The sequence below is a fragment of the Yamadazyma tenuis genome, chromosome 5 (genome assembly GCF_029203305.1).
Source record: "Yamadazyma tenuis chromosome 5, complete sequence".
NCBI lineage: Eukaryota > Fungi > Ascomycota > Pichiomycetes > Serinales > Debaryomycetaceae > Yamadazyma > Yamadazyma tenuis.
The window spans coordinates 989,947-1,017,572 of NC_089465.1; the positions used below are offsets into that span (position 1 = coordinate 989,947).

Genomic DNA, 27,626 nt, shown 5'->3' on the forward strand with positions numbered 1-27,626 from the left:
GATTTCTACATTACCATTCCACTTGGATTGATTGGCGACACTAGTGCTTGGCATAGATACTTTGGCAACGATATTTTGGCATATCTTGGAATTTTTGGCACATGCCAAGCCTTAACCGGAAGAAAACTCGACTATCATCCTATTTAGGATTGAAATAAGAAAAACTCCTTCAAAATATTCAACCAATTACTGCGCTGCGACAAACTTTTCAAATGCCTTTTCTCCAAAAAACTGGTAAATACGTTAGAAAAAAAAAAAAATAAAAAGACAGCAACACCAATACAAACAGAAGCTGTCTAACTACCACAAATCTCTAGTAAATTCGGTCACACACAAACACATACGTTGGATATCAGGTAGAAAGCATAAACTGGAGAAATTTGTGAATGGAAATGTGGCAAAACTATCTGGAAGCCCGTCAACGTAAGTGTATATTTTTTTGAACAGGAATGAAATTTTCTAGGCACTCTCATTTGTTATCAGATAAAAACACCGCAATTGAAGATTGCCCAAAAAGGCGGCATTTAAGCATTTGGTAAAAGGCCGAGCTCGGAAACTCTTCCCAAAAGGCCAGGTATCTGCAGCCCGAGTTCATCTAAAAGATCTCAGTGCAGCATTCCTGAAAAAGAAAACCCGCCTCATCGCTGAGACGGTTTTCTTTTTTGCGTATATAAAAGCAAATTAGTCTCCCCAAATTTCAGTAAAGTATTTTTATCTGAACCATCAATGCCAGGAGTTTCTCAGTTTTTTAAGAAGCGGTCTGACAGAGAAGTGGCTGAAGCAGCCTTTAATGGGCCCGAACCTGTGGGTGACCAGGAAAAAAACTCTGACTTACTGAGATCTAATTCTAAGGAAGACGACATTCACTCTGACCAAGTGTCAATCGATGCTGCTCCAGGTGTGCAAAAAGCCGAAGCCATCACTCTTGTGTGGGACAAAAAAGCTCTTTATATTACTTATGTCTGGATTTGGGTGTGTTTCTTCATGTTGGCTTTTCAGTCTGCCATTGGTAATAACGTAATTTTCTATGCTTATGCCGATTTTTCTGCTGCTCCTCAGGTCAGTACTGCCGGTATTTTGGCTACCATCATTGGTGGTGTGTTGAGATTGCCTCTTGCTAAGACATTGACTCTTTGGGGTCGTTGTGAAGGTTTCTTGGTGTTTGTGGTTGTCTACTTGATTGGTATTATAATCATTGCTTCTTGTACGGGACCAAGCTCTTATGCTGCTGGCTATGTGTTGTACTGGATTGGTTACGACATGATTTACATGATTCTTGATGTTTTCATTGCTGACACATCTGGTCTTCGTAATCGTGCTTTTGCCTTTGCCTTTGCATCCACTCCATTTATTTGTACTGCTTTCACTGGACCTCTTGCTGCTCAATCTTTCCTTACGACAGGTGGCTGGAGATGGGCTTACGGGGCTTTTGCTATCATTCAAGTGTTTGTTTTCGTGCCTCTTGCCGTGGTATTCAAGTTTTACGAGAAGAAGGCCGAAAAATTGGGCCAAATTAAGAAAAACCCAAGCGGAAGAACTATCATTCAGTCTATCGTTCACTATATCCATGACTTTGATGTCGTTGGTGCTTTCATCTTGATGGCTGCTTTCATTCTTTTCTTGCTTCCATTCTCTTTGGAACAATACGGAAGAGCTCAATACAAGAGTGCTACTTTTATCGCAATGGTTGTCATTGGTGTTTGCCTTTTCCCAGTGTTTGCCATTTGGGAAAAGTTCTTTGCTCGTACTCACTTTGTGCGTTGGGAACTTTTCAAAAAGAGAACTGTTGTGGGTGCTTGTTGTCTTGCAGCCATTCTCTACTTCAGTTTCTACTGTTGGGATTTGTATTACGTGTACTTTGTTACGGTTGTCTACAACTTGTCCACATCAGATGCCGGTTACATGGGCCAAATTTACAATGTTGGTTCTTGTTTCTGGGGGGTTGTGTTCGGTGTTTGGATTCGTTATACCAAACACTTCAAGTACACCTGTCTTTGCTTTGGTCTTCCTCTTATGTTCCTCGGTGCTGGGCTTATGATTCGTTTCCGTGGACAAGATTCCAACATTGGCTACATCATCATGTGTCAAATTTTCATTGCCTTTGCTGGTGGTACCATGGTCATTGGTGAAGATATGGCTGTTATGGCTGCTGCTGATCAAGACGGTATTCCTATGATGCTTGCCCTTATTGGTCTTTTCTCCAGTGTGGGTGGCTCTATTGGTTACGCTGTTGCTGCTGCTATCAACGCCAACGTGTTTGTGGATGCTCTTACTAAGGCTTTGCCAGCCGCACAAAAGGACCAAGCTTACACCATTTACTTGGGAGGTGTTACTACCCAAACAAATGCCACTCTTTACCCAGTTGGAAGTGAGGCCAGAGATGCCATCAACTACGCTTGGGGTCAAACTCAAAGAGATGGTGCCATTGCTGCTACTTGTATCTTGGTTTTGGCCATTCCAGCCATTGCTGTCTGGAAGAACTATAACGTCGATAAGAAGCAAATCAAGGGTACTGTCTTCTAAGTAACCCGTGTTTAATACCTTGAACCTTCTGTCAGCAACATAGCTGTTGTGACTAATTAATAGAAACGTTTATTGATGATTATTGTAGTTTTTCGCAGCCGGTTATTGAATCCATGATTTCACCTCAACAAATAAACCCAGTATTAGCTTGCAGGAAGGGGCCAGAAATGTACTTCCTCTTCGTGTATACTAGTTGTGTTGGGTCAGAACTGCTGAAACCCTTAATCGAAATTACCAGGCCTTCGAGACGCTGGGCGGGAGTATAAGACATGCCATACGAGCTCGGAAATCGAGAGCCCCGCTCTCCTAGATCCAAGGATGCCAAGACCCAACCAGGGTACCCCTTTTATGACACTAACTGCTGTTTCGTACGACAGAAGTAGATGTAACTCAATGGCTATTGCTTTATCCTTTGAATCTCTGTCATTCGGTGCTTGATCGAGTTTATTGATCTTCAATAGTATCAGTCCGTTTTGTAGCTTGAAACTAGTAACGCAATGTTTACCACAAATAATACCAATATAAGGACAAACACCAAAACCGAGTGATAAACATTATTGAACCCAAAATTTTCGATCTTTCCTAGCTTATATCTCTTCATCGTGACAAAGTATGTGATTCCACTGAGCACCAAGAACAAGCCCAGCAACGCTATTAACATATATGAAAGAACCTTTGAGTAATATGAACTTAGAAAGTCCTGCCTAAGGGGTGCAGATGACGATGAGTCCAATTTAAAGTTTAGTAGAATCCCAAACGATGTAATGAATAGGGTTGTGCTGAATCGTATAAACGACAAGCACGTCCTTTCACTTTGTAGGGCATCCCTAGGTTCACTGGTTTTGATCTTCAATATCATGGTTTTATGAAATGACTTGAAGAATGGTGCGAATATAGTGCGAGGACTGTGGCAGAGCTGGGGACAGCCACCCTTGTGAATTATTTTATACATGGACAAACGTGCCATATACGAACATATGCGTCGTATGTGAACAAGTGTGCCATATATAAACAAATGTGACACATACTACAATCACTTGTATCGGATATCTAGGCTAGAACAGTCTGAAAAATTATGACTATGGGGATGAAAATGTTATTTATCTCTTTGATGGATTAGGCCACGCCTAAAATCGGGTCGTGGCTTGGTGCATTGTTTTCGATGAGCCTTGGGAGTCACTCGTGAGAATGCACAACTCCGAAGGGTGCATAGCACACTCCAAGCGGAAAAGTCTGACTCTGACGTGTCTGTACTTATTTTCCTTGTTTACTAGTCCGTTTCAGTGTAATTAATTGTTACATGCTCAAGAACGCCATTCCGCACACTTGGAATCTGAAGCGTTTCAAGATCTTGTGCACAATGCAATTCAGATGCTCTGAAACAGGCACCTATTGCAATTACATTCGCACGGTGTAGGGGTATCTGTTACTCTCACCCAGTAGTTGTGATTGTATCATATTTTGTAATGTATCCTACAACGGCAGGTTAGGATAAAATGCGACATTAGCATCTAAAAAGATGACGCATTCGGGCCACCCCGGCAATAAATTCTAACCAGAAGATATTTGCAGGTTAGACATTACGCGTAGCAACGAAACTCATTAACCGGTTTAGGAACGAATATCCCTAAGTGGGAAGGTTACGAGGGTAACCCCCCTGAAACCTTTCTAGAATCAGTTAAACTACAGCAGCAGTAACTACCCTCAAGGTACTTGAAACTGTGGGGTTATTGGAGGTTGTCAGTGGATAGGCGGTAAACCCTGCCAAGGCTTGTGGTATGCGACCGGTATGCCAATGCCGATCTGGAATCCCCCCCACAATAAGGGCGCAATCCACTCCATGTGAGAGAAGTAGTCGACTGGGGCAGAATTGCTTTTTCGCCCCAGTACACGTAGTACCCGGATATGGAAATGTCTGGCACGCTTTTCTTTGTCTAGGTGCGCCCAGCCGGTCTGGCCCCAGGTCCATCCGCTGCAACCGCCTACGGCCATCCATCACTAAACTTTTTCCTGCTACTCATCGAAATCCTCTTAATTTACCGGGCGACCACCCACGCCTACATCACTATATTTAAGCATTTGTCTTCATTTCTTCTATCTTACAATAATATACACAAAAGGGTCATAAGGGTCGTCAACATTAATCCTTCTTATTTTTCCGGAAATTAAGAATGATTTCTATGTTGTTAAGTATCAAGTTTAAGTTGCAGTTCAAAGGCTTTTTGAAAGTAAAGTCGATTCCAATCTTCTTGTAAATCTTCATGTCCTTCTCGGTGGACCGAGTGGTGACAGCAATCAACCCCATGCGGTTAAACTTCTTGGTGCTTCTGATTCTCTTTGAAATCTCGATACCGTTTATAGGAGGCATTTCGATATCCAAGAAAATCAAGTCAAACTTCTCCTGCTCCACGAGCTTCAACACGGTGGAACTATTGTTCAACTTGACTATCAACGCCTTGGGAAACAACTTGTTGAGAATCTTGTAGAGAATCTTTAAGTTGATGAGATTATCATCCACTATAAGAAACTTATAGGCAGTGTAGTTAGGCACCAACGGGCTCTGGTTAATGGGGCTGAGAATTGTCAGATGTTTGATGTTCTGTTCAGCCGAGTGGGATGAGTGCAGCGACATGGAACTCATCGATTTGCCTGAATTGAGTGACGTGTTTGATTTGACAGATGACATGGACTTGGTGGATTGCACCGATTTATTCCGATGGAGGTTTGAAGTGCTCACCAGTATACTGGGTTTGGAGGCTGGAGGTGCCAGCGAGCTGGAGCTGGAGCTGGACTTGAATGCTTTCAACATGATAAAAGTTGGGGTAGAAGGAACGGACGTATAACTGCGATACTGGTCAAAGGGAAAGGTGGTGTGGAGGACGAAGCCAGGCACTAGCTAACAGCAAAGAAGCGAATATCTATCCCTATATATATTCTTAAAAGCCTTAAGAATACTAGAGATATTAAACTTTCTTCAAGAATGTAAGGAACACTAATGTTTTAGAATTTTTTTATCGAGGCTGAATGAGAAGAATTAAGATATGTTAAATACCAAATAGACGGTGTTAGGTGCACTTCTTTCAGGGCGGTAAAATCTTGAAGATTGCGCGAAGGCAGGTAAGAGAATTGCGACAGCAAGAACCATGCGACAAAATTGCTTTGATAAGATTATTGCTTACATTGTAAAGTTTTACAGGATGGGCATTATCGAATCCAAGACCGTCGGTGGTATAGATATCACTGGTCGGATATTCATTGTTTAGTAGCCTTCTCCCCTGGGTCTATTGTGTTATCACAAAAGAATTTCATCCCAATTCTTCCGTCGGGTACGAGATTGTAACCACCGTGTGACATATTTTGCAGGTTAGTGCTCAAACCTGTCCGCTTGGGTTAGGTCCGACCTAACCGATGTCTCCGCCCCTGCGCCATTCGGCGCGCCACTCACAAAATGTCGGGGGACCCCAGGCCCAATGTCGTACACTGCCGTTGTCTGTCTTTGGTTACTACCAACATGGTATGTATTGTTCTTATCAGTTGCTTACTATCTAATAATCCTATTAAAGAGTTTGGACTTTCTTATCGGCTGCTTACTATCTAAAGACTTGCGACTTTCTTTTCAACAATTTCGTTTTCGTTATCTCTGTTTAATGTGCATGTATAACCGAGACTCTCTTTACGAATATTGCCATTTAGTGCCACCGGGAATTCTATTGCAGCCACAAAATTACCATACCCGGCTGACATCACCCAACGAGTTGGTTCCAGAATCAAGAACAGTACGACTTGTGTGCAGTTGACCAGCTTAGACTCAGTTTGACAACCTGTATTGTTATGTCGTGGGAATCATGCCATGCCCAGTTCCAAGCTTCTTATCTGTTGATGTAACCCCGAGTTCTGTTTCTCAGCAGTGTCCGACTTGTAATCTTGTTAGATTTTTTCTAGCAGTGAATTCTGGTGCCTCATGCTATTCCCGTGTTCTGGAGCTTCTTGATCATCTCCTTCTCCTTATTTATCTGCTCTAATTCCTCCTCCGTTACCAAGTTGTGTTTGTGCGTGTTCAGAGTGCTGGCCCTTGTGCAAGCACTGATGGTCTCCACAAACTCATCCTCCAACACATCGGTGATCAAGCATCTTTCATCCACCGGCTTCAAAAGCTTCGATATCAAAGGAACCGACTCCTCCGGCAAAAGCTTGAAGATCTTCTCGTTATCTTTAACAAACAGCCGGTAACTTGGGTCCAGAAGCTTGGGGATTTTCCAGGGAAATCTGCGCAAGATCATACAGCAGTATATAATGCCAATAGACCAAACATCCACCTTTCTGGAGTCATAGCCCCGTTCTTCACCTGGCTCTGCTTGGGAGAACACCTCTGGGCTCAAGTATGGGTCGCTTCCTACCACCCCGGTCGACATCACCAACTGATATTTTTGCTCATCACTCTCGATAATATGGGCCGGAGTAACGTCTTCTGGGATCGGCTTTCGAAATTGGACAGAAGAGCCAAAGTCAATCAACTTCAAGATCCCATCTTCATTCACCACACAGTTGTCCAACTTCAAGTCTCGGTGGGCCAATCCCATGGAGTGCAAATATCCGACCCCATTAACGATTTGGCGGAAATAGCAGTTGATCTCTTCCAAGTTCATCAACCCCGACATCACCAAGTTGAAAAAGTCATACTTACAGTACTCCATGATGATGTAGTAGTCGATCGCTCCAAACACGGTGCTTTGATCCTTGATCATCTCGGTGGTTTTGATCAAATTCTCATGGTCCAACACCTCGCCGATTTTGAACTCGTTATTCACCTTAACTTTATAGTCCAGTTCCGATTCGTTCGTGAGCTTGGCCCGAAACTTCTTGACGGCGTACACCTTCGAAGGATCGGTTTTAAGGTGTACCAAGCTGACTGAGCCCGAAGCTCCAGCTCCTAGAAACTTTCCAGTGGTATACTTTCGATACAATTCACTGGTAGAATGCAGTGGCAAAAAGTGCGTACGTCTCTTGTCCTTGTCTTTGTCATCATGCTTGAACTTCTTAAGAAACCGCTTCAACGATACATGGCTAGCTTTTTTTTCACTGCCGGTGGTATTTGTGGATTCAATAGATGAGGAATTTTCAAGTGAACTGGCGGTGGAGTCCTGGGTATCTCTTTTTTTCAAGAAGAACCGGTAGCTACGATCGTCGCCGTCACCACTGTGAGAACCTACCAGATTGGCTTTGAAGAAATGCTTCAATGAAGACTTACTGTCGTCTTTCATTAATGGTGTTGATAAAGTGTATAAAACCCTCGTTGCCGTTTCGATTTTAGCAAAGCCAAAAATGCGCATCCGAACCTGCCTATTACGGATTTACTTTTATCTTCATATATATTTATACATACACCCATACACCTACCGGTGCTTGAGGGTTGAGTTCTTACGACTTCCCAAGAGACGACGGTCTTCAGACTCATCGAACTCAAAATCACGGTCTTCGTCGCTAACATTCTCAATGATGGTTTTATGAACTCCTTTAACGTTAATGACAGACTCAATGATTCCTCCGGTCCGGTAGTGTTTCTGGTGACTGATCTCACCGTTTTCCGGCAACGAGAGACGATGCTGGAAGTCCGAGATGTCTGCTTCCCGCTCGCTTGGGAGCAAGAATTTGTGGTCCCCGTTGCCGTTATTGTTACTAATGGCCTTTTGATGACTTATAGCTCCTTCCTCAGTAGTATGTACCACCCCGTAGTCCGGCCCGTCTAGCGCCTCGTCGTGGGCAGGAGTACTTCGGGGGCTCTGGAGAACCGAGTTTCTTACGCCCTCGATATCGGGTCTCTTGATCGTCACAAACAGCTTGGATGTTTCCAACGGGTTGGCCGCAGGGTTGATGGGCATCCACGTTTTGCTGGAGTCCAAGGCCGGAAGAATACTGCTGTTGTTGGAGAGAAGGGCTCCACCACGGCTCTGGTACTCAGACTTGCTGATGACCCGATGCACAGGACTACCCCCATCACCGGGTGGAGGATGGTCCATGGATGGACGGGTGTTGTCCAATGAGTTACGCTTGGAACCGTTGCTGCTCCGTTGGTATAACGTGTGCAAGTAGCTGGTGAGATTGCGTTTGGCCAAAGGTCCTGGCTGGGTTCTTTTGATGTTTTTGTTGATGTCGATATAGACGTCACTTTCGTCGACAATCTCTTCTCCAATCAATTCTTCAATGACATCTTCCAACGTAAGCACCCCAAGAGCCCCAAAGGGTTCTCCAGGATGGCTGCTCACCACAATCATGTGACTCTTTCCTTCTTGGAAATAGTTCAAGATGTTGAGACAAGAGGTATCGGTGCCGGTTTCCGGTAAGGTGGCCAACGGGAACGAGGCCACCGGTAACGCATCCTCGGGGTCATAGCTGATGAGTACTCGCACCAATAACATTCCAATGAAGTTCATCAGCTCTCCTGGTACGTGGATGGGGATTCTTGAAAAGCCGGCGTTGAAGATTTCCTCCACCGTTTTCTCGTCCAAGATGGTGTTGGCACTCATGGTAAAGACGCGATCCATCGGCGTCATGATAGTGCCAACAGGTTTTTCTTTCAAGTCCAAAACCGCACTAATGATGGTGACCTCATCCTCGTTTAATCGCTCCACCCCCATGGTTTTGTGCAACGTCACCAAGGTTTTCAAGCCACTTTTTTTGTACACGGTTCCGTGGTCTTCCCCCAAAATGTGGTCTAAAAGCATGGCTATTGGGAACGCAATTGGGTACATCACGTACATCAAAATCAACACAAACGGCGAGCAGTAGGCGCCGACTTCCAAGCCGTAACGCACACAGATACTCTGGGGGATGATCTCGCCAAACACCACGATGGACGCAGTGGATGCCACCACCGCGGGCCATCCACCCCCCAAGCACCGGTCGAGCACAATGGGTAATGTTTCATTGGTGATGACGTTGGACAATAACAACGTAATTAACACCCAGTGCTTTCCTTTGCCAATCAAACGAAGCACCTTGCGGGCGTGTTTCCGTTCGTGGGCGTCTCCCGAGGTGGCCATCACCTTCAAATACACCTCATCTTGGCCCATCAATCCGATGGTAAGACCAGCAAATACTCCACCCAAGAGCACAAGGGTGGCAGAAATGGCCAAGTTCAAGTAAAACTGTTCGGCTGTCAACGCCGGGTGCTTCTGGGTTTTCACGTGGTTGATGGAGCGGATGCCAATGGGTAATGCACTAACGAGCTTGGGCATTTGCGTGAACACAAGCATTAATCTGGAAAGAATAGAGCCCGACACGGGCGAGCCGCCGGACAAGGTTACGGGTCTAGCATGATAAGAAGATAGCAGGGGCTTCACAGACATGAATTGGTAGGGGCGGTTTGGGTACGGGGTATATGGGTTACTTGAAAGTTGTTTTCAAGAGTTGCTTCTAGGGGATTTTGTATTGAAATTCTGCACCGCGAAAGAAAGCGTGTCGTGCGCAGCCGAGCCACTACGCTAGCGAGAGCGCGATTCGGTACCGGTTAAATTTACAATAAAATACAAGCGAATAGCTATAGAAACCTAAACAACTAGATCCGTGAGGGGTTGACAGTCTACTGCCGCCTATCGACTCCCGCCAAAAAGACAATTCTTCGGCGTCCCACTCACAGACTCCCACACCAACAACACCACCATCAATATCGTAGCAACCCCCATAATCCCGGTGATGCCCAAGTCGCCAAACGGCAACACCAACACAATCACCCCCACCGGAATCCGAAACACCACCCGCCAAAACCGTCCCACTATATAGGTTTCGGGCGGATCCTTGGGATCATCTGTCAACCCCAATAACCCCATCGATACCAATGCCACACACAACCCGCCGGTAAAGAAGAACTTGACGGCGGTGATGTCGACCGCTTCCTCCGCTTCCTCCGCTTCCTTCGTCTCGTTGATCAGCACCAAGTCTCCTCCGGCATCGGCTGCCAACACAATGGAGGCTACTAACGGCAAGTGCAAATAGATCCACAGAACTGCTCGGAACGCCGAGTGCCTCAACGCATGCGTGGCCCGACGAGCCATCGACCCGTAGCTATAGATCCAAAACAACACGTAGGCGTCCACCAACAATAATAACCCTCGCCACAAATGGACTTGGAATCCCAAGTCCAAGTCACCACCAGCCACAATCTTATACAAAAACTCCCCGATGGCAATGGTCACAAACACCGAGAACCGCTCGACTTCGTGTTCGATGTTCAAGGCGGTGGAGGTTGTCAATCCCAACTGACGCTTGAACCACGGTGTGAAGCAGGTAACGAAGCACACGTTCTCCAACACCATGATGGCTACCGCCAAGCCGATTTTGGCCCGGGTGCCCACAAACACCACGATGATCCAGAGGCACGACGTCACCATAATGGTGGCACTGTAGACCCGCTGCTGCACCCGGTGCTCGGGAATCCAAAAGGTGTACACAAATAGACCCAATGCCAATGACACCCGGCACAAAATATATGGCCCAACCACAAACGCAGCTCCCAGTCGGTTGGCCAATATCTGTGTTTGGTTATTGCAAAATACCGTCAATAGTGCCAAAATCCACAAGATATATACCTTTTGGCTCAAGTCCTCGTTGTAGTAGTAGTTGGTGAAGTCCTTGATGTCGCACCACACGGTCCACACCGCCACAAACAACAAAATATACTTCAATAAAGCGCCCCAGCCAGCGTGCTCAGTGGCATCCCCCGCTAAGTTAGCGATGATCCCCACGTACATCAAGTCCAAAAACAACTCTGTTTTGGTGGACAGCCGTTCACCCTTGGTGCGGTACAACACTCCGTCTTGGAAGTAGTTGAGGGCGTGTGGGCGGGTGAACCAGAACGAAGTTCGGGGCCGTTTGATATATTGGAAGTCGATGTCCCCATACTTTTTGACAAATTCGTCTTCATCTTCCGAGTCCGTGAGGACAATAGGGCCTTCTTGTGCTCCCGACTCAAGTGCCTGCGAGAGTCTGGAGGTGAGTTTTTTACTCGATGTTGGCGTGATATCTGTCATACTATGTATCAGCCGTTTAGGATATAACTCAACTTGCTGTGGTGCCAAGTGAGAGGCCGGTGAAGGCACGAATGTTCCTTAGCGAAAGTTTAATCCTAGTGTTCGCACCCATTTGAACAGTTGTTTAGGCGCGCCAGCGGCCAATGAGAAAAAGCCCAAATTACATTATATCGATATGAGTGGAAATCCATGGGCTAAAAGAGACGCCTGGAGGTATGAAGGGCAGTTTAGTCGGTTTAATCGGTTCAAGGGTGCGTTCCCGGGCTTCGGGATTGGGTTGGCTGCCTTTGTGGTGTACGTGGGCTATGAGAAGTTGACGGCCAAACCGCACGAGCACTGAGTCAGGACATGGAGTATCCATCACAATGTATAGAAATAAACACTGCATAGTACCAGATGTCACTTAGTTGTCTTCTTTTCACAAGCTTCTCTTCACAATCTTCTCTTCACAGTCTTCTCTTCACAGTCTTCTCTTCTCTCTCACTCAACACCTCTTCTCTCAATTCACTGTCTACACGCTGCTCCCTCCCTAAACCCAACTGTCTTATGTACTCGTCTATTCACTATTTACACGCTTCTCTCCTCCCCCTCCTCGAATATCGACTTGGTTGCATCCTTACTCTCCGCCGTCTTACTGATGGCAGTAGCCCTCCGAGCAGTGGTCTTTTCTGCCGCCAACACTGCCCAATCATCCACAAACACCTGTTCTTGTTGCACCCCGTGCTGCAAGTTCGTCGTTGGAAACACCGCCCCAAACATACCGCTTTCTTCTCTGCTTACGGCACTTTGCATCTCTTCTTCCATTCTCAACCGATAAAACTCAAACCTGGCTTGATCATAACTTTCAAATAAGTCTCTATTACTGTTCTTCAACAACCACATGGTTCTCTGGACCACCGACTCTCCGTCCAAAGGCTTGTTGAACTGGACCATGTGGCTCCAGTCACATTGTGTATTGTCATTCCCTTCATTTTCAATCAACACTTTGGGCCTCGAAAACTCCCAGGGATGTCTTTTGTAAAACAAGTTTCTCAATTCGTCCTCCACAAACTTCAACTTGGGAATCCGGTGAGCCTTGTTGTTCTTTGTACGCAACTCTTGGTCGCTTAATCTGGTTTTGTTGCCTTTTACTCTGTTCATGGGATCTTGGTACGAGGAGTTTAAGAGCGTCTTGGGGACCCGGGTCAAATCTCTGTCGGGAGGATGGTTGGCCACCACGTCAAACCATACAGGCTTGTTCTTCAACAAGCCCGACTTCAAGTATGCGGACGTGCGCTCAAGCACCGTGGCTGCCTGGCTTTGGATCTTCATTACTCTACCGTTTGAAAAATTTTCGGGTGCTCAAACCTCGCAATCGCGATATTGGGTTTGCAGCAGTTAGCTGATGGACTGGTTTAAAAGGGGAGCAGTACCGCTTGTACAAAGCGTACGACGAGCCATAGATTCCGATCAATCGCTCATAATGAAGGCTCTTGGTGTGCCCAAACACCGCATTTTCACCACCCTTACTGCTCAAGATACTTCCAATATCCCTGCCGTCAGAAAGGACATTCTACTGAAATATACCGCCAAAACATCACCACTGCTTCTAAGGTTCTTGTATCCCAAAAAGCGTTCCTCCTTCATGAACACACCCTCCGACGGCTTTGATCTAAGAGCCGTGTTTCAGGAATACTGTAATACTGAGGTGACTGCCATCGAGCCTCACCACTTAAATGACCTAATATCAAAATTCCTAGACTACCCATACTTCAAACGACCCGTTAAGCTCTTGAGCGGAAGCTCCATACCCACATTGGCCACCATGCACGCGTATTCCAGGCTGAGGAGTGTTCGGCTGCAGTATACCTCAATGCTCCAAAAGCTCTTTGCAGACTTGAAACAGAACGGCTTACCAGTGTCGGTAGCTGAGCAGAACAAGTTCTTGTATTACATGTTCTTTAAGGACAGACATGATATCGATGATCGGGTCCAGCAGGCTTTTAAACGAAAGGGATTGGAGAAGTTTAAGGAAAATGAGTTCACGTTTAGCTTCTATAAGCAGTTGGCAGTTGACGACATCGACTCTTTGAACAACCTTCTTGTAATCAGCGTGATGCATTCCAACAAACAGGTGTTTGATGATATCCTCGGAAGAGTCACTCCAAACCGAAAAACCTATATGACGATGCTTGATGGCTATTCAGGGCCATTTCGAAACCCTGATGAGTTCTACGCGGTTGTCAGAAGCATCGATGTGACAATGGACATCACGCTTTTAAACAAGATTCTCAGCGGCCTCGTGCGGTTTGGGAACATCTCGGAGGCCGAGTTGTTGTTGTCCAGTATTCCTGAACAACCGCAAACTGATATACTCTACTGGGGCTTAACCCCCGGCACTAAAGTCGAGTACGACCAGTATCTCCAGTGCTATGACAAGCTTTCTAAGATCACTACCATGCCTCCCTTGCTAATAACCCCCAATCTTTCGACGTTCATGCCATTTCTAGAGCATTACTCGTGGATGCGAAATACTCCCAAGTTATTTGAGACTATTGACACCATCCGCCGGTTTGGGCTCCCATTGACCACCAGAGTCTTCACCATCTTGTTTGAGAACCTCGGCCCCCAAGAGTCAATCCATGCATTATACCTCCTTAAAACAGAATTCGAGAAACTGTACGCGTTAGACTACGACTTGAATACCTTTGAGAAACCGGTTTCTCATGGAAGCCAGTTTCTTAAGCTTTCTGACCACTTGCTCAAGGTGGTCTCCAAGGCCGTGCTGGCAAATAACACCGACCTCGAAAAGTTGTACACGGATCTACGTGAAGATATCATGTCAATTAGACATCCGTCTAATTATACGGACCTATTTACAGTTAATCAAGTGACACACTTAAAGTACTCGTTCCTCCAGCGTCTTTACACTATGTCTTTGGAGAAGACCGAACTCTCTCCGTTGGAGGTTCTGGAATTCGATATGGGTTCATCTACTTCATTTATCAACTCGTCCAAGTCGTAATCAAAGTTATTGGGGTTACGGTCAACGTCTAACCGTTCCTTTCTTCTTTTCGTCTGAAGGTGGTTAAGCTTCAACTTGACGGGGACATCATCGGCGGTGAATTTTCTGAGGCCGGTGGCTTTTGCCTTGGTTTCCTGCTGAAGTTGTTGATCTGGAGGAACATACCCGGACGTTTGGGGGAGCTGCGATGGCCCTGAACGTCCCCGAGCCTTGGACTTCTGGTTTGGCTCATACAGATAGTTGACCAATTTCAGCCAGTACGGGAGCAAGACCACCAACCCCACAAGAACAACGGTTAGAATCAAAAGTGTCACAAACATCTTGGGCGTACAGAAATTTTTCTCCAACTGTGGTTGATGCGCACCAATGACAACTTTTATTTGCATCACCACTGGATATGATAAAACAGGTTTCCAAGATTGCCGGTAGACGCTTAACACCAGCACAATGCCTGTTGGTTATGGGCATGAGTGTCAAGAATCTCGGTTCAGGTGCGCTTCTCAATCATCTCCCTGTTTTCCAGTCCACGAAGTCACCTTTTTCCATCATCTCCAGACCCTACACCGTGGACCGGCTAGGCAACGATATTGACTCCAAGATCGACCAGATTTCTAACGCCCAGTACGACGATATCTCCAACCATTACCTCGACACCCTCAGCGACGAAATCGACCTTATTTCCGAAACCCACGAAAATGTCGAATTCGACTTGAACCAAGGTGTGTTAACATTGAGCACCGGTAGTGGAACCTATGTTATTAACAGACAGCCTCCCAACAAACAAATCTGGCTCAGCTCGCCATTGACGGGACCCAACCGGTACGATCTTATTGGTGGGAAATGGAAGTCGTTGCGAGACAACGGAGAGTTGACCCAGCTCCTATCCAGAGAATTGTCGGATATTTTGGGCACCTCCATCCAATTACAATTGGACAATTAATCACGTCCCCTGGAATTATGTAAACTGACGAATATTTATTGACCCCTTTGTATATACACTCAGCTTTAAAGTAGTGGGTACAAACTAGTAGAATTTTTTTACCCATTTGGATTAATACAAGCGGAATAGATGACAACCAACCCTTTCGCTTACAGGCCCTACGTTGACACTACTGGCTATATTCGTTTCGAAAATCTCCTTGTCGCTACCGTCTGTTAACATCCAACCAGGTCAATGTCTAGTTGTTGGCACCCACTCGGTTTTATTTCTAGCCCCAGCCTCTACAGATCCAACAACACCAATTACACCAATTATACCCTCTTTTTCTGTTTCGGGTATAACTGCAATCATTAAGCCCCTGTATAGGTTTAGGTAACCAGGTGCCACAAAATCAATTAGACCCAGTTGCAAGGAGCATACGGAGACATTAACAACGCAACTCTTCGCGCACTGGAGATTTTACCTCGCAATGGCACCCACTTTTATGTTGAAAGGACCCATACGTGGGAGTGATCGGGTATCTGTGTACTCCACTGCGATAATAGGCTCCCGTGGACGAGAGATGCCAGAGGCACAAACTTTAACGGTCAAAATACGATTACTGCTGCACATTCTACGGGATTTGGATACGTGCGACTCAGACCTATCTTCACTAGAGCTTGAGTTAAATAAGGCCCTAGAGACTCCCGATACATCATTATCGGTGCCTCAGTTCCCGGTGACGTTGAGGTACAGTCCTCAGAAATTTCAGAGCCACACGGCTGCTGTGGTGCCTGTTAGCCCCAATTCTTCTATCAAGGATGAGCCTAAGGTGAAACAACTACCCTCCACCCAAAACGATATTGGAAGTGACCCCAAACCTGCCACCTTCTCGGTCCCCGCCACCCCGGCATCTCAGGCCCCAAGTGTAGGCCTGTGGAGTCCCGAGTCTGCGTACAGAACCATCCCTCCCAATCTTATTCTCGTACTACGACGCGAATTTGGTCTTCTTAATGAGACTGCAGAAGAGATGAGTATGATAGAAAAGATCATTTTCACCCTCAGAGACCCCCTTAGTGCCACCCGAATAGGTCTTCCTGTCAAGGCGGTGGTGTGCAACCACTTTGAATGCTTTGATTTCGACAATTTCTGCGTTTTTAATCGGATTCCTACAGGCATAAAAACGGTATTGCGTAAAGATCTCATCCGCAGAAGTAATGAGATGAAAAAGAGAGACAAACAAGTGGCTACAACCACCGGATCCCGTGGTAAAACCGATATCGTTAGCCTTACCCGAAACTTTGTCTACAAACCCAACATTAGCGGCTTCAACAACTTCCGCAAGAATTCAACAGGTGCTTCTCAAAGCTATCCAATTTATCGTTGCCCTGTTTGCAACAAACTCTTTGAATTGAACCACCTTTTCATCTCTGATGTGTTCAACTACTTCATCAAGACAACCCCTCTGGAAATCGACAGGATCGAGCTCCGAGACATGGTTAAGTATAGAATTGTTGAGGATGACATTAACGACCCCCACAAAAATCAGACCAATGCCCAGGCGGAAGAGGTGATAGAACTTCTTTCAGATGACGACGATACTCAAAGTCATAGTCCCCAGCTTCAAAAGGAAGATATTTCCGACAGCGAGGCTACAGAAGAAGAGGTACTTGTTAGAAAGTCAGACAACAATTTCTGGGATTCAGACGACAGCTTTGATGACAGCTTCGAGGAATCTTATAGACGGTACCAGGACCAATACACTGCCGGGGCTGGTGCTGTAAGAGGTTCAGGAAGTTGGGAAGACCCTGTGACACTCGACTAAGGGGTCCTTGGCCGTCAGAACCACAATTGTATATATGCAAATGTAATTAGCCTTCATCGCCAATTATCATGCATTGTCAGTGCGCAGCCAGATGCTTGAATCTGTTTGGGAAAAATTTCAGGCACCGCAATCGCATTGATCGCACTGAAATTTTGTTGAAGCAATAAACATCTTTCACGAGGACCAATTGAATACCGCCGAACACGATCCAATTGACTGTTGAAATGTCCGAAGACGTATGTACTCCATAAACATTTGTAGGCTTATGTCCTTGCGGATTGTTTACCCCTAGCTTTACCCCTGTTTTTGTACTAACCCCTGGTAGACCCAAGGAGCAATTCAACCGACAGAGGTGTTGGAACCACCCAAACAGGTGGACGTTTCCAGCCAGCCTCCCCCAGTTGCGGTGAAGTCCGCAAAGAAACTGGATGCTCGTTCGAGGACCAGCTCAAGAGCCACTTCAGGACCTGGAATCAAAGTTGAAGCACCTGAATTGGTTGCAAGTGAGGATTATGATACCTCCAATAGTACCAAGAAACCCAAACCAAGAGAACCTGTTGATTCGACTTACATTGGCTGGCAGGAAGTTGGTGGGTGGCAGAAGGAAGATGTGTTGACCCTTGAAGAGGAGATTACTGATTTGTTATCCAAAAATTCGATTTTCGACCAATATTTACCAGCAGTTGCTTATGGTGATTGGTTCCACAACGCTGGGTATATAGTCGTTGCTGGATTGCTTTCATGGATTATTGGATGGTTCCGGTTCTCGTTGGCACCCATGTTTGTGGTTATGGGAGTGTTTGCCATTTTGTATCGTACTTCCATCAGAAAGTATAGAAGTAACTTAAGAGAAGTGGCTCAAAGAGAGTTTTCTATCAAGTCCATTGAAAATGATTATGAAACTATCGACTGGTTAAACGTTTTCTTGGAAAAGTTTTGGTACTATCTTGAACCTTCTATTTCTCAAATTGTATGTGAGCAAGTGAACCCTATTTTGGCTGCTTCTCCTGCTCCTGCTTTCATCAAGGGTTTGTGGATTGACAGTTTTACTGCTGGAACCAAACCCCCAAGAGTAGACACCGTCAAGACCTTACAAGGCACTGATGACGATGTGGTGGTCATGGACTGGGGTGCATCGTTCACTCCAAATGCTTTGGCTGATTCAAGCACCAAGCAGATGAAAAACAACGTGAACCAAAGAATTATTGTCAAGGCTAGTCTCTTTGGATTCCCCGTCTCTGTGGCTGTTTCTGACGTTTCTTTCAAGGCTTTGGTTAGAATTAGAATGAGAATGATGACTACGTTCCCTCATATTGAAACCGTCAATGTCTCGTTGTTGGAACCTCTTCAATTCGACTTCAATTCCAAAGTTTTGGGTGATTCCATCTTCAACTGGGAAATTTTGGGAATCCCTGGTCTCTACCCATTTATCAATGAGATGATCAAGAAATACGTGGGACCAATTGTCTATACTCCAATGTCTTTCCAGTTGAACCTTCAACAATTGGTGGCTGGTTACGCCTTGGACTCGGCTGTAGGTGTGTTGGCAATTACTGCAAAGAGGGCCAAGAACATAAGAGGTTTCCAAACCATTGGGAACACCATGGACCCATACTTGACTTACGGATTCTTCAATCAAGTGGTTGGTGAAACCCGTCACATTGAAGACACTGTCAAGCCTGTTTGGAATGAAACCACCTATATTACTGTCCGTACTTTGTCGGAGCCATTGAGTATTACGTTGGTCGACGACAATGGAAAGAGAAAAGATACTCAATTGGGAACTATCCAATTTGATTTGGATACTTTACAGAGGAATCCTAAGCAGCCCAACTTATCCGCACCTTTCCTTAGAAACAACAAGCCGGTTGGAGAATTGGACTTTTCCTTACACTTTATGCCAACCATTCCTCCAAAGAGACATGTTGATGGTGCCATTGATCCTCCTCCAGATTTGAACACCGGTATTGGTAGAATCGAGCTTTTGGAAGCGAGAGGTTTCAACAAAGATGACAAAAAGCCCTCTTCTGCCTATGCTGAAATCCACTTCAACGACGAGTTGGTTGAAACATCCAGTATTAAAAAGAAGACTAACAATCCTAATTGGGGATTGAGATACGAAGCTATTATTAAGAACAAATCAAATTCTAGAATCAGATTTGTTATTAGAGACAAGGACGATTCGTTCCTTGGTTCGATAACTTCCACGTTAAACGAATTAATCGATGCTACTCAAGTTAATCAGACTTGGTTCGGGTTATCTAAAGGAGGTGAAGTCAGGATCAACGCTTCATGGAAACCAGTAGATTTACCATTCAGTGGTGATTCTGTGGGATTCACGCCTCCAATTGGTGTTGTAAGAGTGAGTATTGAAGGTGCTCAAGACTTACGTAATTTGGAGAGAATTGGAAAAATTGATCCATACGCAAGAATTCTTATAAACAAGTTCCAAAGAGCTAGAACTATTGCCGTTGAATCTTCCTTGAATCCAACCTGGAATGAAGTGTTTTACTGTTCAGTTACATCTCCAAATCAATTGTTGACTATTGAAGTTATGGATGTCGAGAAGAGATCTGCTGATAGAACATTGGGTTCTTTTGATGTCAGATTACACGAAATTATCAACAAGAACGAGTTGAACAAGTACATTGAACATGTTGATACCGACAAGAGACTGTCTAAGTTGATCACCAAGAAGGGACCAAAGGGTGTTGTTACTTACTCCTTAGCATTCTATCCTAACTTGCCTATTATTCCAATAGGTGAAATTAGACAAGAAGAAGCCCGAGCTCTTAAGGAAAAGAAGCTTAGAGAAAAAGCTGAGGCTGATAAGACCGCTGAAGACAAGGAAGCCGAGGAAAAGCTCAAGAAAGAAGAAAAGACCAAGCAAGACAGAATTAAGGATGGCGAGGTAGAAGAAGAAGAAGAGCCTGAAAAGCGTATGAGATTGAAATTATCTTTGGAAGAATTATTGGAATATAACAGTGGTGTTTTTGTGTACGAAATTTTGGAAGGAAGTGTTTCGAAAGAAAACGTCTACTTGCAAGCCTTTTTTGACAACCATTCTCATTGTGATTTTGCTAGTCAAAAGTTGAAGGGTAAAAGCTCCATCAAGGTTGGAGCTACCGGAGACGTTACAATCAAGGAATTGGATAAGTCTACTGCTAACTTTAGAATCGTTAAGGAGCTGGATGAGAATAGAATGGAAAAACCTGTGGCTCAATTCGATATTTCCACTCTTGAATTACTCAAAAAGTCTTACGAAGAACCAACTACTATTTCCTTAAAGGGAGAGGGTTCTGCTCAATTCAAAATCCAATGTCAATGGATGCCAATTATCTACGAAAATGGATTACCTGTTCAAGACTCCATCAACAACTGTGGTGTATTGACTGTCGAAGTTCTCAAAGGTACCAATTTCATTGCCGGTGACAGCAACGGTAAGTCTGACCCTTACGTGGAATTGCACCTCAACACTGATAAAGAAGAATTTCTTAAGACTAAGAAGCAAAAGAAGACTCTTGATCCTATTTTCAATGAGAAGGGAACTGTTGATGTGGTTAACAAATACGATTCCTTGATTAGAGTTGTGGCATACGATTGGGATATTGGTCCTGAACAAGATGACTTATTAGCAAGCGGTACTCTCAAGTTATCTGATGTTAACTGGGATAATCCTGATGAAGAAGTTGAAGTTCCCTTATACTCTGAGACCGAGGAAGACGGTGGAAGCGTGTTTGTCAAACTCTCTTTCGAACCTAAGTTCATTATCGCCGCTAAGCCAAATGCTCAATCTGATATTGGTGATGCTTTCGGAGCTGTTGGTAACGTTGGATTAGGCGTTGGAAAGGGTGTTGGAAAGGGTGTTGGGAAAGGCCTCGGGACAGGTGTGGGTGTCGTTGGAGGTGTTGGTAAAGGTATTGGTGGTGTTGGAAAGAGCATTGCCAAGGGTTTGCCATTTGGAAAACATTAGACAGTATGTCTTAACTTATCGTTTGTATTTTATGTACGATTTTGAACCTAAAAATTTTTCGCAGCCATAGACGGTTTGATTAGAGCATTTATTTACCAAGTGAAGGTTTTTGTGTTTGAAAGAAACTGAAAGAACCACCTTCTATGGTGTCCCTTGCCTGGCACAGACGTTGCACGGAGCAAGTTAAAATACACCTTGGATTAAATATACTTTGGTCAATTCCGTGTACTCTAACCCGTTGGTAATAAGCTTATAGCCTCCGTTTCTTCTTATACTTGAGAACTGAATGAAGGGAGCATATCTCACCAATTCCTTTTAAGTAGTAGTTATTCTAGTCTATATCTTTTTTGCATTCTCTATACTAGCATCTCCGCCAATTTTGTCTGCGCACTAGAAATCGAAACTTAGATGCTCATCTTGAAAAAAAATTTTAAACCTGATAACTCAATACCACAAAATGGACATCTCAAAACCAGTTGGTTCCGAAATCACGTCGGTGGAGTTTGGTGTGTTGCTGGATAAGGAAATCAGAAACCTATCAGCAAAGCAAATCACAAATCCAATTGTGTTTGACAACTTGGGACACCCCATTACCGGAGGTCTTTACGATTTGGCCTTAGGAGCCTTTTTGAAAAACTTATGTACCACCTGTGGTTTAGATGACAGGTTCTGTCCAGGGCATCAAGGACACATCGAGTTACCAATTGCGGTCTACAACCCGTTGTTCTTCAATCAATTATTCTTGTTCCTTCGGTCTTCTTGCCTTTATTGTCATCACTTCAAATTGAACTCTTTAGAAGTGCACAGATTCACCTGTAAGTTAAGATTGATCCAGTACGGTTTACTCTTGGAGTGTACTGAGCTTGATAACATGATGATTAAGGGTAAGGGAGAGCTCGATGACGAAGCTGAAGAAGGCGAAGAAGAGGATGGGTTCAAGACCAAGAGTGCCATTGATCCCAAGGCCAAAAAAGATTTGATTGCACGTCGTGAATTGTTTGTCGATACCGTAATTGCTACTGCTCTTAGTGAGGGAAGAACAAGCGAAGGTGGAGTGACCACCTCCACCGTTGGTGAAGAAAGAAAACTCACCATTCATGAATTTTACAAAAGATTGTTGTCTAGACCTAGGTGCGACAACTGTGGAATGTACTCACCATCTTTCAGAAAAGATGGCTTCACCAAGTTGTTTGAAAACTCCTTGAGAGACAAGCAAGTTGCTAACAATAGAGTCAGAGGTTTGGTTCGTCCCGATATGTTAAGAAATGGCTCTACCACCAGCAAAAATGATTCGATGCCCAACATCAAGCATAAAGGTGGTTCTAAATACATTTTGTCTACCGAAGTGAAAAACATTTTGGTTTCAGTATTTAAGAAGGAAAAGAATGTGTTGAATAAAGTGTTCAACGCCAGACCCAACCCTAGCAAGGAAGTGTCTGCCGAAATGTTCTTTTTGACTGCATTAGTTGTTCCTCCAACTAGATTCAGATTACCATCCAAGTTGGGTGATGAAGTGCATGAAAACGCCCAGAACGAGTTGCTATCAAACATCTTGAAAACCTGTCTTTTGATCAGAGATTTGAACGACCAAATCACCAGTGTTACTAAGGATAAGATCACGATCGACGACAAGAAGATCTTGTTCAACAGATTGATGAACTCGTTTGTGACTATCCAAAACGACGTCAACGCATTCATTGATTCTACCAAGAACCAAAACGCTCCCGCTGGTAAGATGCCTGTTCCTGGTGTCAAACAAGCTTTGGAAAAGAAAGAAGGGTTGTTCAGAAAGCATATGATGGGTAAAAGAGTCAATTTCGCAGCCAGATCGGTTATTTCTCCCGACCCTATGTTGGAAACAAATGAGATTGGTGTTCCTCCTGTTTTTGCCAAGAAGTTGACATACCCTGAACCAGTCACCGCTTACAACATCAACGAGTTGAGAAAAGCAGTTATAAACGGTCCAGACAAGTGGCCGGGTGCTGTTCAAGTCCAAAACGAGGATGGTAGTTTGATATCCTTGATCGGTATGAACTTGGAACAAAGAAGGACCGTGGCCAACCAATTGTTAACTCCTAGTAATGGATCCACTGGAGAGGTGAACAAAAAGGTCTTGAGACACATCAAGAACAAGGACGTGGTTCTCATGAACCGTCAACCAACTTTGCACAAGGCTTCTATGATGGGGCATAAGGTGAGAGTATTGCCTGGAGAAAAGACCTTAAGATTGCATTATGCCAACACCGGTGCTTACAATGCTGATTTCGATGGTGATGAAATGAACATGCACTTTCCTCAAAGTGAGAACGCTAAGGCTGAAGCTTTGAACTTGGCTAACACTGACAGTCAATATTTGACTCCTACTTCTGGATCTCCATTGAGAGGGTTGATTCAAGATCATATTAGTGCAGGTGTCTGGTTGACCAGTAAGGATACGTTTTTCACCAGAGAAACGTATCAACAGTTGATCTACGGATGTATTAGACCAGAAGATGGACATATCACCATGACCAGAATCAGAACTTTACCACCTACTATTTTCAAGCCAGAGCCCTTGTGGACCGGTAAGCAGATCATCTCAACCATCTTGTTGAATATCAAGCCAGCCGATGTTCCTGGGGTCAATTTGATCTCCAAGAACAAAATCAAAAGTGAATATTGGGGTGAAGGGTCCACTGAAAACGAAGTGATCTTCAAAAACGGTGAATTATTGTGTGGTATTTTGGACAAATCTCAGTATGGTGCTTCTCAGTTCGGTATAGTCCACTCCTTGCACGAAGTATACGGACCTACCATTGCTGGTAAGTCTTTGAGTATTTTGGGTAGACTATTCACAAATTATATCATGATGACTGCGTTCACATGTGGTATGGATGATTTGAGATTAACTGCAGAGGGTAACCAATGGAGAAATGATATTTTGAAACAGTCGGTTGACGTTGGAAGACTTGCTGCCAATGAGGTCACCAACTTACCTCTGGACACCTCTGTTACCGACAAAGAGTTATTGAAGAGATTGGAAGAAATCTTGAGAGATGATAATAAGCTGGGTATATTGGATGCGGTGACGTCTTCCAAGGCTAATGCTATCACTTCCCAGGTGGTGTCCAAGTGTGTTCCAGACGGAACCATGAAGAGATTCCCTTACAACTCGATGCAAGCTATGGCATTATCTGGTGCGAAAGGTTCCAATGTGAATGTTTCTCAGATCATGTGTCTTTTGGGACAACAGGCTTTGGAAGGAAGAAGAGTGCCGGTTATGGTTTCTGGTAAGTCACTTCCTTGTTTCAAGCCATACGAGACCGATGCCAGAGCTGGTGGTTACATCAAACAAAGATTTTACTCGGGTATCAGACCCCAGGAATACTATTTCCATTGCATGGCCGGTAGAGAAGGTTTGATTGACACCGCTGTCAAGACCTCTCGTTCCGGTTACTTGCAAAGATGTTTGACGAAGCAATTGGAAGGTGTTCATGTCAGTTACGATAATTCTGTCAGAGATGGAGACGGTACATTGATCCAATTCTTATACGGAGGTGATGCAGTTGATACCACCAAGCAGAGTCACATGAACGAATTCAAGTTTTGTTTGGAGAACTACGACTCGTTGTTGAAGAAGTACCAACCTGAGTTTATCGACAATTTGAACACTGACGATGCTCTTGACTACATGAAGAAGTACAAGAAATCTATCAAGAAGATCAACGATTTGCCCCATTACGAACAAACCTTGAAATACGACCCAACTATTTCTGTCTACAACCCAGCCAAATACTTGGGTGCGGTGAGTGAAAACTTCCAGAATAGCTTGGAGAAGTTCATCAGCGACAACAAGGAGTTGTTCAAGAAAGATAAGGTTGGTAAAGAAAAGTTCAAGGCATTGATGCAATTAAAATACATGAGGTCGTTGATCAACCCCGGTGAGGCCGTTGGTATTATTGCCTCGCAGTCGGTTGGTGAACCTTCCACCCAAATGACGTTGAACACTTTCCATTTCGCGGGTCACGGTGCTGCCAATGTGACCTTGGGTATCCCGAGAATGAGAGAAATCATTATGACAGCTTCCTCCTCCATTGCTACTCCACAAATGACGATGCCATTGAGAGCAGACATTAACGACGTTCAAGCAGACTTGTTTTGTAAGAACATCACCAAAATTGTATTGAGTGAGTTCTTATTGAACGTAAGAGTGGTGGAAACCACTTCCACTACGGGAGACGGTGATAACTCAAGATCGTACACCATCAAGTTGAACTTCTTCACCAAGGAAGAATACCAGAAGGAGTACGATATTACCCAAAAGCATTTGGAAGGGGTGGTTATCTCCAAGTTTTTGGGTGCATTGGAAACCACCATCACCAAGGAAATCAAGAAGCAAAAGAAGTCCAATGCCCCTAGCATCGGGGTTGCTTCCAAGGCTTCTGACCCAGTTGCCAGTAAGTTGGAGGGAATTGAAGACGACTATGAAGAAGGTGATGGAGATGCTAATGATGCCAAGATGAAGAAAAACTCCAAACAACAAGTGTCATACGAAGGACCTGATGATGATGAAATCGAAACCATGAAGAGAGCCGAAGAGACTAGCGAAGAGGAAGATGCTGATTCGGACTCGGACTCCAGCGACGAATCTTCCGAAAGTGAAAGTGAAGATGACATGCAAGTTGACAAGCCTATTAGCAAAGAAGCCAAGAGCAGACAGCAAGAAGTGATCACCAATCACCATTTCGTCACCAAGTTCAACTTCGACGACGACAATGGAGAATGGTGTGAGTTTGACTTGAGGTTGGTGGGTGACTTTGAAAAATTGTTGATGGTCAACATTGTTGAAGAGTTGAGTAAGAAGATTGTGGTAAGAGAAGTGCCCAAAATAGGTAGATGTATTCACCCAAGTGGAGAAAGACACTTGACGACGGAGGGAGTGAACTTCAGAGCCATGTGGGAACAAGATGACTTTATTGATGTCAACAGCATCACCTCCAATGACATCTACCAGGTATTGAAGACTTATGGGGTCGAGGCTGCTAGAAACACCATTGTCAGGGAAATCAACAATGTGTTCGAAAGGTATGCCATCAATGTTTCATCCAGACACTTGGACTTGATCGGAGACATGATGACTCGTGAAGGAACCTACTTGGCCTTCAACAGACAGGGTATTGACTCTTCCACTTCTGCATTCATGAAGATGTCATACGAAACCACCTGTCAATTCATCACCAAGTCGGTGTTGAACGGAGACAAAGAAGAACTTGAAAGTCCATCGGCCAAGATTGTCATGGGTAAGTTATCCAATGTGGGAACTGGAACCTTTGATTTGTTCACCAAATTGCAATAATTAACTGTTAATAGAAATATAAGATACGATAAAGGAAATGACTGCAATGGTGTGTTTATTTGTTGGATTCTACTTCCAATTAAGTTCATATCCTAACTGGGACACTAAATATTATAACATGCAATCAAGAAACTGGAAATAAAACTGATCTTAAAGTTGAAATTGTCGAAAAACAACTGTCTGGTGTCAAAGGATTGGTTGTTGAACCGGAATATATAATTCCAAGGAATTTGAATCACGCCTCGTGACTGTAAAAATTGCAAAACTAAGTACACAGACAATGTCAAGGTGACTATCAAAGAGCTGAATTTCCCGATGATAATACCCAAGAAAAGCCCGGTGACAGACCCGAGGGTCAATTCATTATAGGTTTTGTGCCTACTTGAAAGTTGCAAATTGGAGACATCGGAGCCCACACTTTTGATGGTAGATGCAGGTGAGCTAGAAACTCCTTTAAAGCCGGAGTCATTGAAGATCGGGTGAAGCAATGGCACAAAGGCTAGTCTGTAAGGACTGAATGGTTTGAAGGAGAATTTGGGGAACTTAGCTCTTCCCAAGTAAAGTCTAAACATTGTTAATGTGGAAATATGATGATGATTGCTGAAGCGCAGGGTTCGATGCATTAAAATGGTGAGGGCACGGTGGGGGCTCTGGCTTTGTTGGGTGTGTGCTGGTTTAGAGTCTGGGCGGGTATAGGCACGACCCGGTGCCCCCAGTGGGCACGATCAGTCGCACCACCCGCTCCTGCACTTCCGTGGCCCTGTCGGCCCCCCAAGTCGTGCCCGGCCCCCCGCTATCAGGTCTAGATTTTTATATCCAACCAGCACACACCTGCAAAGTCCACAAATGGAAAAAATTAGCTTGTGACAAGTCCGTTGGTTTTATTCTCCACCTGCGAACAAATTCCGTTCCGTGCTCCTACGAGCAGAAACCCTTTTATCAGACGTGGTTTTCTGGAACCAAAAAATCTCAAAATTCCTAATCGTTTTTCTTTTCACAGCTATTTTCCACAGTGGTTCAT

General features: G+C 44.5%; 12 protein-coding genes across 12 annotated transcripts; 6 read left to right on the plus strand and 6 right to left on the minus strand. All coding sequences in view use genetic code 12, as the record gives it.

Annotated features, from left to right (window-relative positions):
- Positions 1-726: 726 nt before the first annotated feature.
- SIT2 (Siderochrome iron transporter 2) lies at positions 727-2,523 on the plus strand (the record flags this gene model as incomplete). Its single annotated transcript, XM_006686022.1, has 1 exon — positions 727-2,523. One exon carries the CDS (start codon positions 727-729, stop codon positions 2,521-2,523), a length of 1,797 nt encoding a protein of 598 aa, XP_006686085.1.
- A 2,140-nt stretch (positions 2,524-4,663) lies between these two features.
- Positions 4,664-5,164, minus strand: SRR1 (sensitivity to red-light reduced protein; the record flags this gene model as incomplete). The annotated part of the gene is made up of 1 exon (XM_006686491.2): positions 4,664-5,164. The coding sequence occupies one exon, from the start codon at positions 5,162-5,164 to the stop codon at positions 4,664-4,666; it is 501 nt and encodes a 166-aa protein (XP_006686554.2).
- A 1,318-nt stretch (positions 5,165-6,482) lies between these two features.
- On the minus strand, positions 6,483-7,784 carry PSN45_004159 (uncharacterized protein; the record flags this gene model as incomplete). Its single annotated transcript, XM_066158221.1, has 1 exon — positions 6,483-7,784. One exon carries the CDS (start codon positions 7,782-7,784, stop codon positions 6,483-6,485), a length of 1,302 nt encoding a protein of 433 aa, XP_066014318.1.
- Positions 7,785-7,916: 132 nt separating this feature from the next.
- Positions 7,917-9,869, minus strand: MAM3 (cell agglutination protein Mam3; the record flags this gene model as incomplete). Its single annotated transcript, XM_006686019.1, has 1 exon — positions 7,917-9,869. One exon carries the CDS (start codon positions 9,867-9,869, stop codon positions 7,917-7,919), a length of 1,953 nt encoding a protein of 650 aa, XP_006686082.1.
- Positions 9,870-10,036: 167 nt separating this feature from the next.
- On the minus strand, positions 10,037-11,549 carry PSN45_004161 (uncharacterized protein; the record flags this gene model as incomplete). Its single annotated transcript, XM_006686018.2, has 2 exons — positions 10,037-10,060; positions 10,158-11,549. The coding sequence occupies 2 exons, from the start codon at positions 11,547-11,549 to the stop codon at positions 10,037-10,039; spliced, it is 1,416 nt and encodes a 471-aa protein (XP_006686081.2).
- Positions 11,550-12,116: 567 nt separating this feature from the next.
- RSM25 (mitochondrial 37S ribosomal protein mS23) lies at positions 12,117-12,860 on the minus strand (the record flags this gene model as incomplete). Its single annotated transcript, XM_006686016.2, has 1 exon — positions 12,117-12,860. The coding sequence occupies one exon, from the start codon at positions 12,858-12,860 to the stop codon at positions 12,117-12,119; it is 744 nt and encodes a 247-aa protein (XP_006686079.1).
- Positions 12,861-13,011: 151 nt separating this feature from the next.
- PSN45_004163 (uncharacterized protein) lies at positions 13,012-14,553 on the plus strand (the record flags this gene model as incomplete). The annotated part of the gene is made up of 1 exon (XM_066158222.1): positions 13,012-14,553. One exon carries the CDS (start codon positions 13,012-13,014, stop codon positions 14,551-14,553), a length of 1,542 nt encoding a protein of 513 aa, XP_066014319.1.
- Positions 14,554-15,000: 447 nt separating this feature from the next.
- YFH1 (Mitochondrial matrix iron chaperone) lies at positions 15,001-15,493 on the plus strand (the record flags this gene model as incomplete). The annotated part of the gene is made up of 2 exons (XM_066158223.1): positions 15,001-15,044; positions 15,109-15,493. 2 exons carry the CDS (start codon positions 15,001-15,003, stop codon positions 15,491-15,493), a joined length of 429 nt encoding a protein of 142 aa, XP_066014320.1.
- Positions 15,494-16,055: 562 nt separating this feature from the next.
- PSN45_004165 (uncharacterized protein) lies at positions 16,056-17,297 on the plus strand (the record flags this gene model as incomplete). Its single annotated transcript, XM_066158224.1, has 1 exon — positions 16,056-17,297. One exon carries the CDS (start codon positions 16,056-16,058, stop codon positions 17,295-17,297), a length of 1,242 nt encoding a protein of 413 aa, XP_066014321.1.
- A 224-nt stretch (positions 17,298-17,521) lies between these two features.
- On the plus strand, positions 17,522-21,270 carry TCB2 (Tricalbin-2; the record flags this gene model as incomplete). The annotated part of the gene is made up of 2 exons (XM_006686011.2): positions 17,522-17,533; positions 17,623-21,270. The coding sequence occupies 2 exons, from the start codon at positions 17,522-17,524 to the stop codon at positions 21,268-21,270; spliced, it is 3,660 nt and encodes a 1,219-aa protein (XP_006686074.1).
- Positions 21,271-21,727: 457 nt separating this feature from the next.
- On the plus strand, positions 21,728-26,605 carry PSN45_004167 (DNA-directed RNA polymerase subunit; the record flags this gene model as incomplete). Its single annotated transcript, XM_006686010.1, has 1 exon — positions 21,728-26,605. The coding sequence occupies one exon, from the start codon at positions 21,728-21,730 to the stop codon at positions 26,603-26,605; it is 4,878 nt and encodes a 1,625-aa protein (XP_006686073.1).
- Positions 26,606-26,709: 104 nt separating this feature from the next.
- PSN45_004168 (uncharacterized protein) lies at positions 26,710-27,177 on the minus strand (the record flags this gene model as incomplete). Its single annotated transcript, XM_066158225.1, has 1 exon — positions 26,710-27,177. The coding sequence occupies one exon, from the start codon at positions 27,175-27,177 to the stop codon at positions 26,710-26,712; it is 468 nt and encodes a 155-aa protein (XP_066014322.1).
- Positions 27,178-27,626: the final 449 nt, after the last annotated feature.